Raw genomic sequence first — 17,694 nt, 5'->3', positions numbered from 1 at the left:
GTTGTTGCGCAACAAACTCCGCCTGATAATTGATACTCTTGTTTGGCCAATCTTTTCCTCTCGCGCGATCGAGAGTAACTGACTATTTTCGCCCCTGTACCATTCTACTATACGTATCACACGATGATACCGACTCGTTTCGAATGTCAGGGACGGTGACAACGCGCAGAATCTGTGTTCCAGTGCACTTGGCGTGCGTTTGCATTCCAGAAGCGCAATCGTGGCCGCAGACAGCCAGCCGTGTCCACTTAAGTTCACGGAGGCCGAGTGCGATACCAGCCAGGCTCCGCTAGCGTTGGACGGTTGGGCGAGCAAGAAGAGGCCGTAGAAGAAGGAAGGAAGAAAGAAGGAAGCGGTTGAACACGTGTAGGTATACGTATACCGGCGTATGTGTGACAGCAGGGGGTGTGCAGAGCACGCGAGATATTATGCAGATAAAATATTCATGGTTATCGGAACTCCCGATCGGGCACGCCTTTAGTTTCCGAGATGAATAGAAATGGTGCCACCCCCAGCGACCCGTGGGACACAAATTCTTTTCTTCCTGTTGACAATGAGGAAGCGCAAAAGGGTAAAAGAAAAGGGACAACAAAGATGGCTGGGGAATCGGTACGCTATCGTGGACACAGCTCAGAAAGTAATATCGATAACGTGTATTTATCGTCCTGGATGACAGTGCTATCGAAGCGGCCGAACCGCGGAGTCGTTCCTGTAAAGAATATTTTCTGACTCGCTGTACCGAACGGTACTGCATTACGCGTGGTGCCGTGGCTTTTTAATATCCGATGGTTATATTTATGCGATCAAACGATAACTGTGTAGATCAGAGAACAGAAAGAGAGAGAGAGAGCGAGAGAGAACAGCGGGAATATTAAAACGAAAATTTCATAAAGGCCAGAAAGCTTTTAAGCCGTAACGAAGTCTCCTGAAAATTCAGTTGCACTGGTTTCGAAATGCATTGAGAGATGTCCTCAAAAAATGCCGCCGTTAAATTATACTTTCTTTTGTCGTCATGATATTTCTGAATTGGTCTCACTCGGTTCGGTCGGAACGGAAAATTACTCCATCGTCGAGGACGACAATTTCACATTCAGACTGCTATAGCCCAATTGTTGGGCGTTAGTCGCAGCGCAGCGTTCCGCGAGCGAGCGAACATTAAAGTTCGCTAAGAAATTTCCAGACAGCATTTCCCCAGGCAATATCGGAAACGCAGTTGGGTGGAACTGGTTCGGGAGTCTGTAACTTTCGGCGCGGAAAAACAACGGCCCGTTTTAGTAGGCTACGACGCAGGAAGTTTCGTTGGTTACGGCGACGTTAACGAGGATCAGAGATTACCAGTGGCACCGCTTGGCACGCAATATCGAAGGCGAAAACGCCACGGTGCACGCGATAAATCCACTATTTCTTACCACGTTTCTACTTTTCTTCGGTATAACTAGATGCCTGCTCGAGGAGTCTATCAGAACGTCCAATAGCCTCTCAAATTTTTAGCAAAATCATAGCTGCTGCGATTCACCACTAACATACTCCTAACTTTCATTTCAATTTTCATTCAAACTCGGCCATGTGGTATAAATTTGCTGAATTAATTACGTAGAATTCGGGATGGAACTGTGGAAATTTTCATCAGAGTAGCCGGACCCTAATCCTTCCCGCTTAAAATGAAATTAGTTGAACGCTCGACAAGAAACACTAATGGTAGAAGCTAGGCAATAGTTCAATAGGCCTGTTGTTAATAACGTGGTGATGCAATACGTTTCGTTGCTGCTTGCAATCCGTCACGCCGCCAAATTGAATTCAGTTAATTTCATCCGTGTTAGTTACGCGACCGAGCTAAAAATTGTGACCGCGCGGGCTCTGTAATTAAGTCGACTGCTTCCCGGAAATAATTGGCTGTATAATTGACCGCCGGACAGGCCGAATAAATCATTACCCCATGGGCTGTGGGTTAGCCCGGGGAGAAAGTAAATAATCCAGCAGTTTGCCAATAAAATATTTCGTGGTCATTGTGGAAAGACGGCATTGGCGAAGAAACGGCAAAGCAATCAATGCGCGTTTAAACTGTCCGCGTGATCAACGAAATTTCAACGGGGAGAAGGCGCGTGCAAGTGGTGTGGTCAGCGAATCGCGCGACATAGAAATAGCCGTGGAAAACAGAAGGCAGAGGTTCGGGCTGATCTAGCGCGTGATAACATCGGAATGAAAAACGAGAGACGGAACACAGGGGCTATTATGTCTCTGGTGCAATGCGCGTCTTGGCGGATTCTATTCGCAGCGCGCGCACAGATAATATCACGTATGCCAGCCCGTGCGTTAATCACGTAATGGTGGGTGGCACTTGAATTCGAGAGAAAGCGTCTACAATTTGCAGGTCGACATAGGTATAATACATTATAATGGAGAGAGCCCGGATAGAACGGGAGAAACTTCAGCTGCTCCGGGCTTCTCTCTGGGCCTCTCCCTCTGTCCCATTGCCTCCTCTACTTCTATTTATAATCCTATTCTCTTTATAAGTGCACAAGTGCGAAACGGTCTCGCGTGGCTCGAAATTAGCCTCGTTATCACGTTATAATTAGTTCCCGTGCACGGGAGCATCGTGAAATTCGGTGGACCTCGATGTAACCGTGTTTCAACGATAGTACCGATTTATTTTCCGCTCTTTCGTCCTCGCCGAGTAATTTGCTCCAGCCTTCGTCGTCCGAATTTATTCGCAATACCGACAATCCGCGTGTACCGCGACAGATTCATCGCAGCTTCGAAAATCCCAGTAAACTTTGCTACAACCCGAGGATCTGCATCAGAGGATCGACAAAATGCACGCCGGCTGACTCGAACGTTTCATCCCGCTCGAAGAACTCGACGACGCAAAGTTTTGCCGCGACAATCGTGCAGCATTGACGAAAAATTCTCGTTACCACTCGAAAGCGCGAACCGAGTGGTACCGGGAGGATGCGACCACAGCAATGGGCAAGGCACGAGTCGCGGAAAGGAGAATTGGAATTCAGGGACAAATTGGCCGAAAATCGGTCGGTTAACGAGAGGGCAGGGTGTCTTTTGCGAAGGTGGAGCGCGCGCGTACGATGGTGATTGTACCAAGCGTGCTGGTGGTCGCGTTAAACAGAGGCTGACTTAGAGGCTGCGCCTCGGTACCGTGGTAATCCTTTGATTACAGCGTGTTTCGAGAGTCGGCTGAATCACGAGGATGCGCGTAAGGTGATATTCCTGAATGGTGGGCCGGAAGCCGAAACCGGGCTGCATAAAGGAGGATATACAGAGGACGGGGGCGAGCAGGACGACGGGACGGCGGTGGTGCGCGTACGGCGTATAGTGTACAGTGTACACGTAACCGGCTAGCGGCCTGATATGCAGGATACGCGGGAACGAGCCAGCATAGCGCATCCGGTGTACCCGGTGTAATGAAATACAGTAACATTATATCCGCGATATTCAACCGCGACGCGGCCTCGCGGTGTGCCGTTACACAGCGCGTATTCCAGCGTGTTACAGATGGACGAACGGATATGTGTCCGCGTGTCACCCCCGCTCAACACATGCCCAGGGGTATCGCATGGTGTCTGAATTAATCAGAGTTCGAGGATGCCTGAGAACGATCACGGTCCTACCAGCAGGTCGGAGGGAATTAAAAGAGGCCGTTGATTTCGAGATCCGCCAGATGGAGACCACCCACTCGCGACACCACCATCACCACCACCACCGCTTTCACTCCAATGAAATTTACATATTTCTTTTGGGCAGACGCTTTCGCGACGATTTATCCATTCGAAAGTAGATAATTCCATTGGAATCGGGGAGAAGAGCGGACGAGAGTGGGGAAGGTGGCCGAGAATCTGTTCGGGATTTGGAAGATTTAAGCTAAAGCTTCCTTTGACTGGAAACATTTCGTTGGACGCATCGCGATGCGTTGTACCGCCCGCGCCCGGTCGCGGTCGAACAATATCCACTTGCACGCGAACGACTGGCCATACGGAAGCGCCATAAAACTAATGATCCCTAAGTGATCCGTACCACGACGACATGATGACTGTTGTGTTAGGGGGGATGGGATTACAAACGAATAGAATGGAACGGGATGGAACATCCCATCATTATCCAATGATCTACGTCTCTTTAGCGACGTGAATGCCACACCTCTGTACGTGCGACGCGCGACGATCAAAAAGTCGCCAGACGATTGCTTCGTTCATCGACTGTTCCACTACCAAAATCCAAGCAATAGATGACGTAAACGTATTTGAAAACTTCACGTTCTTCCTTCGGTAACTTTCCCCTTAAGAATAACAGTTCAAAATCGCGACTCGCTACTTGCCTAGAGAGAATTTCAGCGCATCCTTCACGGGTATAACCGAGGGTTCCGAAGTCGAATCCTGCGAGGCACCCTCGCAAACGTTCCACGGTGTTAACGTATCAGTATGTTTGGTGTCTAAACCACGGTGTACCGCAAGATCGCACCGGCTATCCATCAAGCTCTATATCCGGTGTGTAGGATGACCACCTGTATCTCGCTAAACAAGATTTAGTTCGCTATAGATCATCGAGTGCGTGATCGAGTGGCTCTTCCTCCTGTATCCCGTGAAAGAAACAATTAGCCCCCGATGGATAATGAGATGTCGACAAGCACGACGAGAGAAATAAATCACAGGAAATTTCGCTTGGGTTTCGCTTGATCCTGATTCCTCTTTCCTGGCTTCCCAACTCACTTCCGTACCTATTTACTCATATCCACAGAACGGAACGATATTTGAACGAGACAACTTCGTTCGAACTGCTTTAATCCATAATAATGAATTGCAGCAGCTTTGAAAGTTTGCGAGCATTATTCTGAACACTGTATCAGTAGTGACTGTAAGAAATTGAAAGTAAAACCGAAAGTAGAAGTAATAAAAGGGCGAGATCTGTTCGAGTAAAATTTTGAGAACCTCAAACTTCTCTTCTGAAAACTTTCGTTATCTGTCTCGTATTCTTAACTGGTAGTAGGAAAGTTATAACCCCTAACTTAGAAATAGTTGTGCCATCGAAAGCAATGCTGGTAAAGGGATAAAGCTTCCTCTCCTACGAGTGTCATCTGACTTTTCCATTGGATTCGTGAAATATATTTTTCAAATTTAATAAAAAAGCGGATAAATAAAAGGGAAACAGTGATGTACTACGAAATATACAGGATTCCGTTGTAATATTGTCGGAATAACTGCTTGCTGGCAATATGTAAACGAATTTACATTGTAATCGAATGTATTATCAATAGGTATCTATGTACCTACGTATGTATGCATAATAAATTATTACAGTATATTTTGTTTGCTCGTTGAATGTTCAGATAAGCTCCATTCCGTAATCGCGGATCTTCTTTACCAAGCAAATCCCCAAATTACGTAAATAAATTGTTATCGTGTATCGACAAACATCATCACGTTCCTGGTTGCCTCGTTTGAAACGTAATAAAGCATTTACGTTACGCGGTAATTTGGCCAAATTGTTCGATGGTAAAAAGCCACATTCGATCGCTATTATTGCACCGTGCATCGAATCGCAATGATTCTCGCAAATTAAAGGTGAACAAAACAGCTATTCTTCCTATTAGATCTATGGCTCAAATATTATGTAGGTTTATTCTTGCGTGTGAGAAATTTCATGTCAAGGAAACGGTCTGAGAAGGGATCTGCCCGACTTAAAAGCGGTACCCCAAAGCGCATACCGATCAGCAACGTGTTGCTGCGTCACTATAGACTCATAATTCAACATCTCAGACGACTTTGGTCGCCTAAAGTCATCCAGCCGCCGGAGAGGAACCTCTCGACCCCCCGTCGATTATTTATGGGGTGCTACCCCGGACGGAGGTTGGATCGACCAATTTTTAAACGATCACATCTCGCCTTGGGAACAATTTATGTACCTATACGGTTTTAGCGAACACCAATCGGCCCAGAATTTTTCTGTTAGAAAGTACAAGCCATCAGTAGCGAAGAATGGCCGAGGAAGTGGAGGGTGGAAGTGGACGCGGTGGACTGGGGGATTGAAAATTTTCGTTTCAATTACACGCATGGCAAGTATATAGAACTGCAAGTGCGCGAGAATATTTGCTAAGAGCTCGGAAGAAATCTTGGAAGTAGAATATATCCTACAGGTCTAACGAGACACTGTTTAGGAACAAGAAGAAGGGAGCGCAGCTTTAATATACTGCGTCTTCTCCGTGCTCAAAATGCAAATTTATTCTCATTCCAGCGGGCGGCGGCGAGCCACGGGAAATATTGTTCATCGTTTCGAACCATTACGTATCGTTAAAGGTGAACGCTTATTTTTCAAGGCAGCTTGAAATTGTGAGCAGCGAGTGACAGAAACAACGCAAAATAGATAGAAATGAAGCTACTTCACCGAGCTCTCCTATATGCTTTGCCGAAAGTTACATCTCTTCCTTTGCTGTAGACATCGATCAAAATGAATTCGAAGAAATGGGTTGGAGCTAATGCAATATGTTGAGCTCGCCGAGATAATGCTCGGTCGCCTCTCGATCACTTGTAGGTTGATCGAGCCACGTTTAATAGATCCGCAGCTGATGTCAGTAAAGAAGATATTTGGTGTAATATTGAGATTTTTAGTCCGTCTCGCTCGAGTCTCAAGGACAATAAGTAGTCTTCTGTCGGTCGGCAGCGCGCACCGTTGCCACGAAAGAGGCGAATTCCTCTCGGCTACGCTTCCAAGAAGCGTACGATGTAGTTGGGACGCAACACAATGAGTCCAGTTAAAAATAAACGATGTACGCGACTAAAGTGAATTCAGCGGTTTACAAGTGTTTCTACATTTGTAATTTAAAGCAGAATTGTAAAGCCAAATGTGTACGAGCATAGCGTAGGTATTAGAAATGTTCCAGAGGCCGTTATTTCTAGTCGAGCATTACTCGTAGCCATCGCTAATGGCATTTACCAACAGCTTTTTCACCTAACTGCTATGTCAGCCCATAAAACGTTGCCTTATATCTTTATTACCCCATCTGAAGGACCCCTGCTACGTCGTGGCTCAGGTTCGGCAGGTCGTGTAGATATTTGGGCAATTTATACAGAAACTGTGGAAGTTGGGGAGCCAGGAAGGAGTTTCAGTGAGTCTACGTCTCCACGATTGAGTGGTTCGTTCACGGCCACTCTAATACCTTTATTTATAGCTATTACGATAGACTATACGTATAATGCCTCGCATAGTTCCCCACCCTCTTTCACGCGGTTAATTATGTTCGGGGCGAAACGATACTATAACGGCAGCTGAAACGCGAGCAGAATCTATAACGGCAGAACAGCGGAATACATTCTGAATCTGAGAGAAACCCAGAAACCCTTCGTCTCTGGGGCGAAATGTAAAAAGTTCCGTGCAGTTGAAGAATATTTGCTGTACAGAGGCCGAACAGAAGAACCAGTAAACTGAAGGTTTTCTAATTTCCCATGAATGCGAGCAATAATCCTCCCCACTGTACCATAATAAACGAGCAGGTACACCGGTAAAAAGTTCTCGTTAAAGGAATTGTAACGAGTTCCCGGGGGGTGAACACCTTTCGCGCGGAACTCTATTGCACCGGTTCGCAATTCCCAGTTCAGCGCTCAGCCGAGAGCCGGAAGACCGTGTCGATAAAAACCGCGCTTCCAGACCGGAAGGAGGATCCCGGTGAACGGTTTCATTGGACAAAATCGTGGTCATTGTCGTGGGCGTTAACCTGATTTCAGTGGGCATCGATGTCCAGACAGGAGATTAAGAAGGCAGAAACAGTAGCGCGGGGACAGTGGTCGAAGCGATCACTGGTAATAACCAGAATGATTGTTTGACTGAGGGCCTGGATCCTTCCTCAGCCCCTTCGGATCAACGCGATCGATACGTATCGTATACATATACACGGGCTCTATAAATGGCCGTAGGCAAGAGCAAAGCTGTAGGACTGTAGGAGAAAGGGAGCTGAGAAAAAACGGAGCGAAGAAAAGAAGGTCGGGTAAGTTCCATATTATACCTATGAAGGAATCCTGCGAATCGGATCGGGGCTATTGAGTACAGCACAGTGGACGAATGTAATGTACAGGCGACTCGCATGCCATTCATGGACACCCATACCGAAAGGATCGTCGGCGAATACCGAACCCTTTATCGTTATTGCACGTCCACCAGCACGGGATGAGCATGGTATGGCAGAGCGGTGAAGGGGCTGACTAGTGAGTTTGCCGCGTGTTTCCTGGCCGTTCGTCATTTTTAGTGGTCGTCCCTCGCTCGCCGAGGTATTAAATTATATTTCACCTCGTGATTAACGGTCCTAGGATGTATTATTAAACCGTAGGACCCCGTACGACGTGGAATCCTTGCCGGACAAGATGGCCCAACCCCCTATACCTTCTCCCTCGCCCTCTTTTTCTCGAATCTTCTTCTTAAACGATCGACCTTCTTGCCCGTGCTTCCGGTCTTCTCGAAAAATCTTTATCCCCTATATTGCCCACATTCGTGAAATTATCGCGAAACGAAAAGGAATAATGAACCGCGAGTTTAAAGATCTGAAATGACAATTGATTTCCAGACGTATGTAGGCATACGTATAAATCTAACGTTTCAGAAAGACTACGCTTATCTCTGCGCGGTGTTTATCCTGTTTAAAGAAACGTCCAAGCGAAACTCTTCATGGATAAATTAAACCACCTCCCTCTCGTTAAAAGCTTCCCTTTTTGGGAAATGTCTTTCTGAATTATTTCGCGCAACGGAAACATTACGGTGCTTGTATTCAATGTTGCACGCTTTTATGAATTCACATGTTCCAGTGGCTTTAGATTTAAGAGGTTTCTGAATAATTAGCGGGTCGTTGTGCGCGCGTTTAAAACGCTAATAGCTACTCGTTATAGGAACAGTGCAAACACCATAAAATGGAAAGCGCGATAATATTGTTGCTTTAATTTCAACGGCAAAGAAAAACTACGTGCCACCCCTTTCTCCATTTCAACCACGCATCTCCTGAATTCCAGACGAGCCGGAATTGAAAGCACGGCTGTTTTAACACGAAACTGATTCCAACACTAACGCAGTATCGATCAATTCTGTCTTGTTATCGTTATACATGAAAAACATTAAAGTAGAGCGGCGGCTGGGCTGCTGACGTTCCAGCAGCAAGCTTCTGTTGTGACAACCAAGCAGCATTCAGTAATTTCACCTGAAAACCTCTCACGCCTGCCTGCCGCTGACAACTTACATAGAATTGCGCTCGCAGAAAATGCACTGTACACACGTTTTCAGCGTCGACAATTTACACTTGTCCGAGCTATTGACAAGGGGAATTTAACGTCTCGCGACGTTTCCCCCTGGAATTCGAACTCCTAACAGTCTAACTGGACCAGGCGTTCGTCGAACGCACTAAGCAAACACCTCTTTAACCTCGTTAAAATACTATCGTTTCTCTCTCTTCTTCTGAAAGTTCTAGCTTCTTTAATTGCGTTTTAAGCGACGCGATACTTTCACAGCAATCCGAAGCTGCGCCGGGAATAATTGCTACAAGGACGATAGGTAAGTTGCAGGATTGGAAGAGCCTTTGTACCGGTTTCTAAGATAAATGCAAATTAGGGCCCGATTCGAAGGTCTGCAAAATCACTAGAGTTATTCTATTGCAGGCGGCGAAACAGTCGAGGTAAGTTTTGATCGTGCACCAGGCAATTATATGTATATACGTAGATACGTGTGTACACTGTACACGTACCTATATTTGGTACGCGTACGGCCACGCTAATTGCATTGTTTCCCCCAGCCACCCTGGATCCAACGAGTAATTTATAACTTAGGAAGAGGTCGTAAAGGGAATCGTTACTAATGACATCGTAAAACCGATACAGGCGTCGTGTGTTTAACGTGCATTCTACCGTTTGAAATATGAACAAACGACTTCCGTTTCAGATAAAACATTCCATCTTCCGGACGAACGAGGAAAACTACGCTTTCGTGATTTAAAATTATTTTCGATCCCCCGGCTGGATTTCATTCGCAAAAAATCGCCGTTTCAATGAAAATAACGATCGATCAACAGTCTTCCTAAAACCAATACAACGATGAAAGATCTGTCTTTTACTCGTGCACTTTCCCGCGAATTGGGGAGCATTTAATCGCATGAAAATTTCAAACACCTCGAACCCACGAATGATGAAACATCGGGCGTTCCCGGTTAAAAGTATTATAGACACAGAAAAGGTTTCCACTGTTGCGGAGTAAGTTTCGCCACAGAGTTCCGCGCGAAACCACGGAAACAGAATTACGAGATGGGCAGGGAGATGCGAGAATCGATTAACGGGTGAACTGTCAATGCGGTTGTACAAGTAGTCTATATACGTATACCTTCTTCATGAGACTGACAAAAAAGAGGAAATGTTACAGAACAAAATTTCCCATACGACATCTTTCGTACCAATGACGAAGGAAAATCTTACGGATCACAAACATATTATGCCACTGATAAAGATGTGTGCAAAAAGAGTGCACGGTGCATGGCTGCAGCTGTGAAAAGTGCAAGTTTTGCAATTTGGCATTGCCACATAAAATTCTAAATTCATAAGGCTACATACGATGGAAAAATGTTAAGGGGGGTCCAGAGGTGTAGAACTCTAGAATCTAGAGACCAGCGGCCATGGCCGTGATGGAAACACCGGTTCCCGTAAGATCACCGAAGTTAATCATCACGGGGCGGCGTACTGGGGAAAGATGGGTGACCATCACCTGTCTCCCGGTGCGTCGCTGCTGCTGGGACCCGAAGGAGAGAGGAGGGAAAAAAGGAACAAAATGACTATCGTTCGTTGGGCAATATAAGCGAAATGCTTGAAACGCCATCCTGTGTGTTTCTAACACACAGGAAAACAAAAAGTACAAATACAAAAAATAGAATCTAGAGCCCCGTCATGGGCGCCATGTGACAAGAATCTATATTAGATGTTAAGTCCATACTGTACCTCGCCCATGCTATAGCGCTACTCCATCTCTAGCTGGATGTTATACATTATACATTATCCATACATTATACTATACATATACAGTAGTCACTACGCACTAAGTAGTCAGTAGCACCGTAGCACGTGCGTGCCGCATCAGATGATGCGTATGTGCCTATAACCTCGCATCGTGCTTGGCAATTACACGCTTAAAATGCTCCAAGATTATTTATTAAAGCACCATCGGAAAGAGTTGGAAGAAATTTTGAATACCGTACAGATCGATACCTTTTACTGTATCCACGTAAAGTGAGTAATTCTGATTAAGTCTGAATCATGGATAATTTTAAGCCCGACTGTTTTACAGCTTTCTATCGTTATTCGAAGCGAACGCCAATGTGGCACAGAAAATCCTGCACCTACCTAGGATTTATTTGCCGTTGTGCGACGAAGCAGCGATAAAAGCTCAGGAGCAAATAGCAAAACCAGATGAAATTGTGAAGAGAAAAGTAACAGAACTGACCGTTTGTTTAATAATAGAGAACACAGATTCGCTACGAATTTTGTTCCGCACTTAAAATGCTTTTAGTACTTTATTGTTTCTGTTTTCAACACTTTGAATAGGTACATATTAGAATAACTGCTGTGCCTGTGTCGGTGGAGCAAGGTCAAATTGGGCACCTAGTTTCTACAAGTGGCATTGTAGTTAGAATATCACAACCCACTGTACTGAAGCTAGTTGAAAGATACAGTTGTAAGAAGTGCAAGCATGTTACATTTGTAAAAGTTGGTTTGATACGTAATATGTATGCGATAGATTGCAGTTAATCAATGGTTTATAATTTACGTACTACCTTCTTTGTAGTATGAGTGGGAAACACAATCATTCCCAGAGACTACAGAATGCAGTGCATGCCATTCAACAAATATAACAGCTCTCACAGATTTCGAACTAGAAGACTCTGCAGATTGTCAAGACATAAGAGTACAAGTAGATTATCAGTTTGATTTAATAATTGTCCTTTGATTTATTAGCTTTCTTAACTTCAAATACTTTTGATTAGGACAAAAGTCTGGTAGATGCGAATAAATCATTGGCCGAAGAGCTACAGATTACCTTATTGGATGACTTAGTAGACAAGTGTAGACCAGGACATTATGTCGAAATCAGGTAGACAATTATTATTTGAACGTTTGGTAAGAAAAGTCGAATTGTTTAATCGAAATACTGTACTAAACCTCGTGTAGCGGTATCGTAATAAGGATATGGGGAACTCCGGAATTAGGCGAACGTTTGGAGGCGACAACGATAATGTTAGCAAACAGCGTTTCGGTACGTCGTAAAATATCCGATTCGTCTTCCACGCAAGAGATGAGAGACGTTTTTAAGGATTACTGGCAACAATATAACGATAGTCCTTTACTTGGCAGAGATAATATCGTAGCGTCAATTTGTCCCGAGGTAGCAATTCAAAATACGTATACAGTTATTAACTAGGAAAACGGGAATGTCCGAATATATACACTCCTATTGCAATTGTTTGCAGCTTTATGGGATGTACACTGCGAAATTAGCGCTGGCGATCGTTTTAGCGGGCGGGGTAGCAAAGTACAATGAAAGCGGTAATTATTTGTTTTATTTTTATTATAATCTTGATATAAAATACATTTCATTGGAGAAACAAATTAGGAACGCATGTGCGAGGTGAACCCCATCTGCTGTTAGTCGGCGATCCAGGAACTGGCAAATCCCAACTGCTTCACGCAGCCTCTCGTTTGGCTGCAAGATCGGTTCTTACGACCGGGGTCGGATCAACCACAGCTGGACTTACAGCAACGGCTGTTAGAGTTAGTTACTATTACACGCAATCTTCCGCATCTAATAATTACTATTCAAATCTCTCTCTCGCCACGCACATGGTGCTGATACGTGTACGTATAGGACGCTGATAGTTGGCATTTAGAAGCTGGAGCTTTGGTGTTAGCAGACGGTGGAGTCTGTTGCGTAGATGAATTCGCGACAATGAGCTCACACGACAGAACTTCCGTACACGAAGCCATGGAGCAACAAACAATATCAATTGCCAAAGCTGGGCTTGTTAGTACGCTAAATTCTAGGTGTTCGGTCATTGCAGCCATTAATCCAAGCGGCGGCGAGTTTGATGACGTAGACGACGGAGAAGAAAAATGGCAAACAAGTTTAGGGGATCCTCTATTATCGCGGTTCGATTTAATATTACTTCTAAAGGACAACAAAAACGTAGAGTGGGATCGACTGATGTCAGATCACATTTTACGAGCTGTCTACGAAGATAGCGAAACCACATCGCAAACGTAATCCGAATTTACCAATGTTGCCGTTACGACAGCTACTTGTCAGCTTCATGTTTAACTTTTATTTTAACAGAGACACAAAGAACAATATTGAGCTTCTAAAATCGGAAGCTATATGGAAAGAAAATACTTTGCGAGAATACTTCGCGCACATACACTCCGTGGAACCAGAATTAACAAACGAAGCGGAGCTAGTTCTAAGAAAGATTTATCTTTATCATAGATCTAATCCAGATAGAAGGGAAGAAAGAACCACAGTACGACTTCTAGACAGTATCATTAGGTAGCAAGAGATAAATACCTACGTTTAATCAAATGTTTGATATTACAGTTACTTTAAACGTAATTGGAAATCGTTTCTTTTAGACTAGCCGAAGGCCACGCGAGACTAATGTACCGATCAAAAATAGAAGTTATGGATGCCATATTCGTGGCAAAATTAGTTGGAACGGAAAGTGTATCCGAGGTCGATCTCGGTTGTCCATTTCCGACAGATCCACTGACAGTATATAGATCCGAAGGTCGGTAATACTGTATTGTTTTCGTACTAATTTTACGACGTTATTATCGGAACAGAAAATAATTTTATCTAATCACGTTCGGTATCTGATGAATGATATTTTCTCTAATTCCAGGTAAAAAGGTATTGAGTGCTATGGGCTTACGATGCCTGGAAAACTTATTATAAATGTTTCTATTACTCCGTTGCAAAATTTATAATCTACCACTGCAGTGACACAGATACATTATGAGTACGTAAACTAAGTCTTTTATTTGTCACTTTCTGGTTACTACTTACATAAGTACAAATTACCGGCGTATTTATAAAATTGAAACAACCTGTTTTTTTATACAAAACAAATTGTACTATTATTCATTTTTATGTAATAAAATAATTAATTATCATTGTAAGTAATTTAAACGTTGTCTCTTGTGTGTAAAAATATATTTAAAAAGCATAATCCGTTTAATTGAAGTCTCAACAAATGATGAGGCCTTTGTCAAACGTTTCGCATATTTCCAACATTTACTTGATATAAATTTTCCAGTTCATTGAGTCGGTTTAGAAACAGCCAAATAAAGTAACAGCAACGATATCGCCTAACTTTCGTACTCTATAAATACTATATCGATAATTAATAAATAAGTAAACTCGCGTAAAAGTTACTTTTCAAAATATCCCCTACTCATCCCGCCCTGAACTTCGCGAAGTGGTGTAATATTTCGCGATTCTAAATAACAAGTACTTAATAAAGAAGGGCTACATATTACACATTTCAAGGAATGTATAGGATATTACGGGGAAGTTAGAAAACATTTAATTAACGCTTAATAACCAACAATTGAAATTAAACTCTATTCTCGTGGACATAACATTTTTAACTTATTTTGATTTTCAGCAAACTGAATACTATATTCATTGAGAAGTCGCGTATCATTAGAGTATCATAAAAATGTGCCACTAAAATACAAAAGCTAGCAAATATATTTATGTATATAGAAGCAATAATGTAAGAATTAGTGATATGATTATTAATAGCTCACTCCTACCGTAAAGATAAATTATTTTGTGACTCTCTTTAATCGATTTAAACCAAAGGCAACATATACGTCGTATGTTAGAGGTTGGACAATACACGCGCACTGTGTGTCAATCAGATTTAAAATACTGTTTAAACAAATATATATATATATACTGTTTTTTAAACAACCGTTAAAAATATTCGTTAATATTTATGAATTCATGAGAAAATTACACAATCAATTTCAGTGAAGAAAACATGCATAATTCAATACTAAATACAAGAAATCTCTCTATGTAAATAGCTAGTATAGCTTTGAAGGTCACAATAGATTTTCCGTAGAACATCATGTTTCAATGTAACAAGAGGTTTTGCACCAAAAGTAAGAAAATCTATCGATTTTTGACTGAGCGATAAAATATCAGGATACCTGAATAATCAATCCTGGACAGTGGCGCAGTCGCTTAATAACGTGGTTGATTAGCAGCATTAGCCATTTGGGTGCGAACAGCAGTAGCGGCAACATTACTTGCCGCGTTTTGGACGTGTTCGTTGCGCAAGAAAGTTGTAGCGAACTCTTGTTGCGCTTTGGAAACGCTCGCATCAGATGAACGGTAAATACGATGAATCTATCGGGAATACTTTCCTGGTCATTTCGTTCTTCACAAAATCTTTCAAGCAAATTACAGAATCGATAAATACCTTTGTCAATAATAGCAGATCACCGCACGCTGCGATAACAAAACCAACGGCAATGATGAGTAGTAACAGGCCAACAAATACTCCCTTGGCGGTCGAATCGAACATTGAGATAGCCACTATTATGCCGCTACGATTACGAAAGTTCAAAATTAGAATTCAATTGTAAACCGAAAATTGTACTCCAAGATCGAAATATTACCAAGTTCCAGAACCGGGAATTCCTATAGCTTGAATCGCCGTCACGATTAATTGAAAGAAAAAAACAAAAAAAAACACCATAAAGTTAAACGAGCTGTCGTTCCTGAGAAAGAAAAAAATAAATATTAATATTCAGTAACATTCTAAATGCTAAAATATGAATATGGAAATGAATACATACTTGAATGCTCTGTACGCTGGTCTAAACCAGCACAAGAACGAGAATGGAGTAAACAGTATGAGATATAATATTTCAAGACCAAATGTTGAGAATGCCCCGTTGCGTAACATCAGTACAAATCCACCGATAACATTCAGGAGCAAAACACACCCATGGACTGTAATTGGATGAAACAGGTTTGTCAGGTAGGAGAAATAATAAATCGATATTAACGTTTGCATATCAATATCTACTAACATATCCACAAACGATAGAGTTGTTTGACTATCTTCTGAAAATCTGTATGAATTTCCACTTCGATATCTTGGTAGAAGCATGGTTGGAAGCAGCATTTATCGGGCAAAGGTGGCCAGTTGTTTCGCCTTACTTTAATATAAAAGAATTTTCAATTGGCGCATAGCATTCAGAAAAGTGTTAATAAAATGCTTTGTCCTAATTAGACTCACAATAATACGACGAATTTTGCATATCTTCCTCTGCTCTCGCCTTCCATTCTGGCTCTGATCTTTGCTAAAATGTAGCAATATTTCAAAGAGGAGATCGTAAAACATGAAAGTTCAATGTAAAATAGTCTCGAGCGTATTATTTTGTGTACATTTACATCTGAAGAAGGAGACAGGTTGGTTCCAAGGGCTGCGTTCACCGTTTGCTGAGGAGTACGAGCGTAAGAAGGTGGCGGAGCTTCCTGATTGGATGGCTGAAGGGTTGCTGGTTGCTGCGTTGCTCCGACACCTCCGTATAGCGGAGGATTCGAAGCACCTCTAACCTGCGCGGTCCCTTGTGTACCTTGCTCCGCGAAAGGATTATAATCTTCCAAACCTCTACTAGCTGGCGTAGATGTTACAGCTCTCCTAATTGCAGGATCCTAAACGAATGTAAACATTACCTGTGAAATATTCTTTTCCTATACTATCAATCGCTGCAAACAAGTTAGTTTGGATATGTGCAATGAGTACTTTATATAGAGAGGTTCTATATATAGATACAACAGCCATTTAAAGGATTTCTTTATTAATCACAAGTTCACGGGATTATAGACAAATTTGGGGTGACAACTTTTATGTGGCAAAATACAAGATACAACGGCTAGACAATATTTTACTCGAATAATATCCCGAGTTTTTCCTGGTATGGGCAAAAATAAAAATATACAAGTACTACGAACTGATACGAGTTACGACGCAGCAAGCGTATATGTCTATTGTGTCGTAGGGAAAGGTGCAATTTAATTGTATTCATTTAATTTTCATTTGACAGATCTACGTGCAATATTGACCGAAACAGTGTGTGGCTCGTTATAGCCTCTGTTGAAATACTCACCGAAAACGGATCGTTGATATTTGGTTCCCCGAAGGGATTCTCGTCATAGCCAGACATCTTATTCGTCGTTCACTTAACCACTTCCCAACGTACTGTTGAAAATTAATAAGACTTCAACACACTTAAAATAATCTTATCTAAACCTGTCTATACTTGATAATCCATTGCGCTGCGGTATCATACGGTATCGCCGGCATACTAACCGTTCAGCTTAGAGCCCGTAAAACAACTGCTGCCACGTCTATCATTAACCGATAACCGTGTTGTATCTGACTTAGGCTTGCTCCACAGCGCGTCGATTCAGGAGTATGTAGTATTCATAAAACGGTAAAAAAGAATATTAGAAACTCATGTAAAGCACGAAAGTATGCTTCTCTCCTAGGAAATGGAAATGTCACGTGATGTACAAGTAAGAAATTTGAACGGACGAGAGAACCCGCGTTTATCGTGTGTCTTCTGCGCTTGCGCAGATGGAAGCGAAGGAAAAAGCGGGAAA

At 42.8% G+C, this 17,694-nt stretch overlaps 2 protein-coding genes across 4 annotated transcripts; one reads left to right on the top strand and one right to left on the bottom strand.

The window, feature by feature from the left end:
- Positions 1–11,076: 11,076 nt before the first annotated feature.
- LOC143374686 (DNA helicase MCM9) lies at positions 11,077–14,230 on the top strand. The gene is made up of 12 exons (XM_076823015.1): positions 11,077–11,249; positions 11,308–11,449; positions 11,565–11,726; positions 11,806–11,931; positions 12,005–12,111; positions 12,189–12,402; positions 12,488–12,563; positions 12,631–12,788; positions 12,883–13,274; positions 13,348–13,557; positions 13,641–13,795; positions 13,910–14,230. The coding sequence occupies exons 1-12, from the start codon at positions 11,155–11,157 to the stop codon at positions 13,960–13,962; spliced, it is 1,890 nt and encodes a 629-aa protein (XP_076679130.1). The 5' UTR covers positions 11,077–11,154; the 3' UTR covers positions 13,963–14,230.
- Positions 12,568–17,402, bottom strand: Scamp (secretory carrier membrane protein). Of its 3 annotated transcripts, none has more exons than XM_076823035.1 (9): positions 17,199–17,402; positions 16,474–16,743; positions 16,325–16,388; positions 16,116–16,244; positions 15,879–16,035; positions 15,699–15,800; positions 15,500–15,626; positions 15,228–15,426; positions 12,568–12,780 (listed from the first exon to the last, which is right to left on the bottom strand). In XM_076823035.1, the coding sequence occupies exons 1-8, from the start codon at positions 17,253–17,255 to the stop codon at positions 15,262–15,264; spliced, it is 1,071 nt and encodes a 356-aa protein (XP_076679150.1). In that variant the 5' UTR covers positions 17,256–17,402; the 3' UTR covers positions 12,568–12,780; positions 15,228–15,261. The 3 variants fall into 3 exon arrangements, with proteins under 3 accessions (XP_076679150.1, XP_076679152.1, XP_076679153.1); XM_076823037.1 differs by having other exon boundaries at positions 12,568–12,720; XM_076823038.1 differs by lacking the exon at positions 12,568–12,780 and having other exon boundaries at positions 14,608–15,426; positions 16,480–16,743; positions 17,199–17,401.
- Between the last annotated feature and the right edge of the window lie 292 nt (positions 17,403–17,694).

This window comes from Andrena cerasifolii, chromosome 11, assembly GCF_050908995.1.
Source record: "Andrena cerasifolii isolate SP2316 chromosome 11, iyAndCera1_principal, whole genome shotgun sequence".
NCBI classification, from domain to species: Eukaryota; Metazoa; Arthropoda; class Insecta; order Hymenoptera; family Andrenidae; genus Andrena; species Andrena cerasifolii.
Note: the sequence above shows the minus strand (reverse complement) of the source record. Positions and strands in the feature narration are given on the sequence as shown.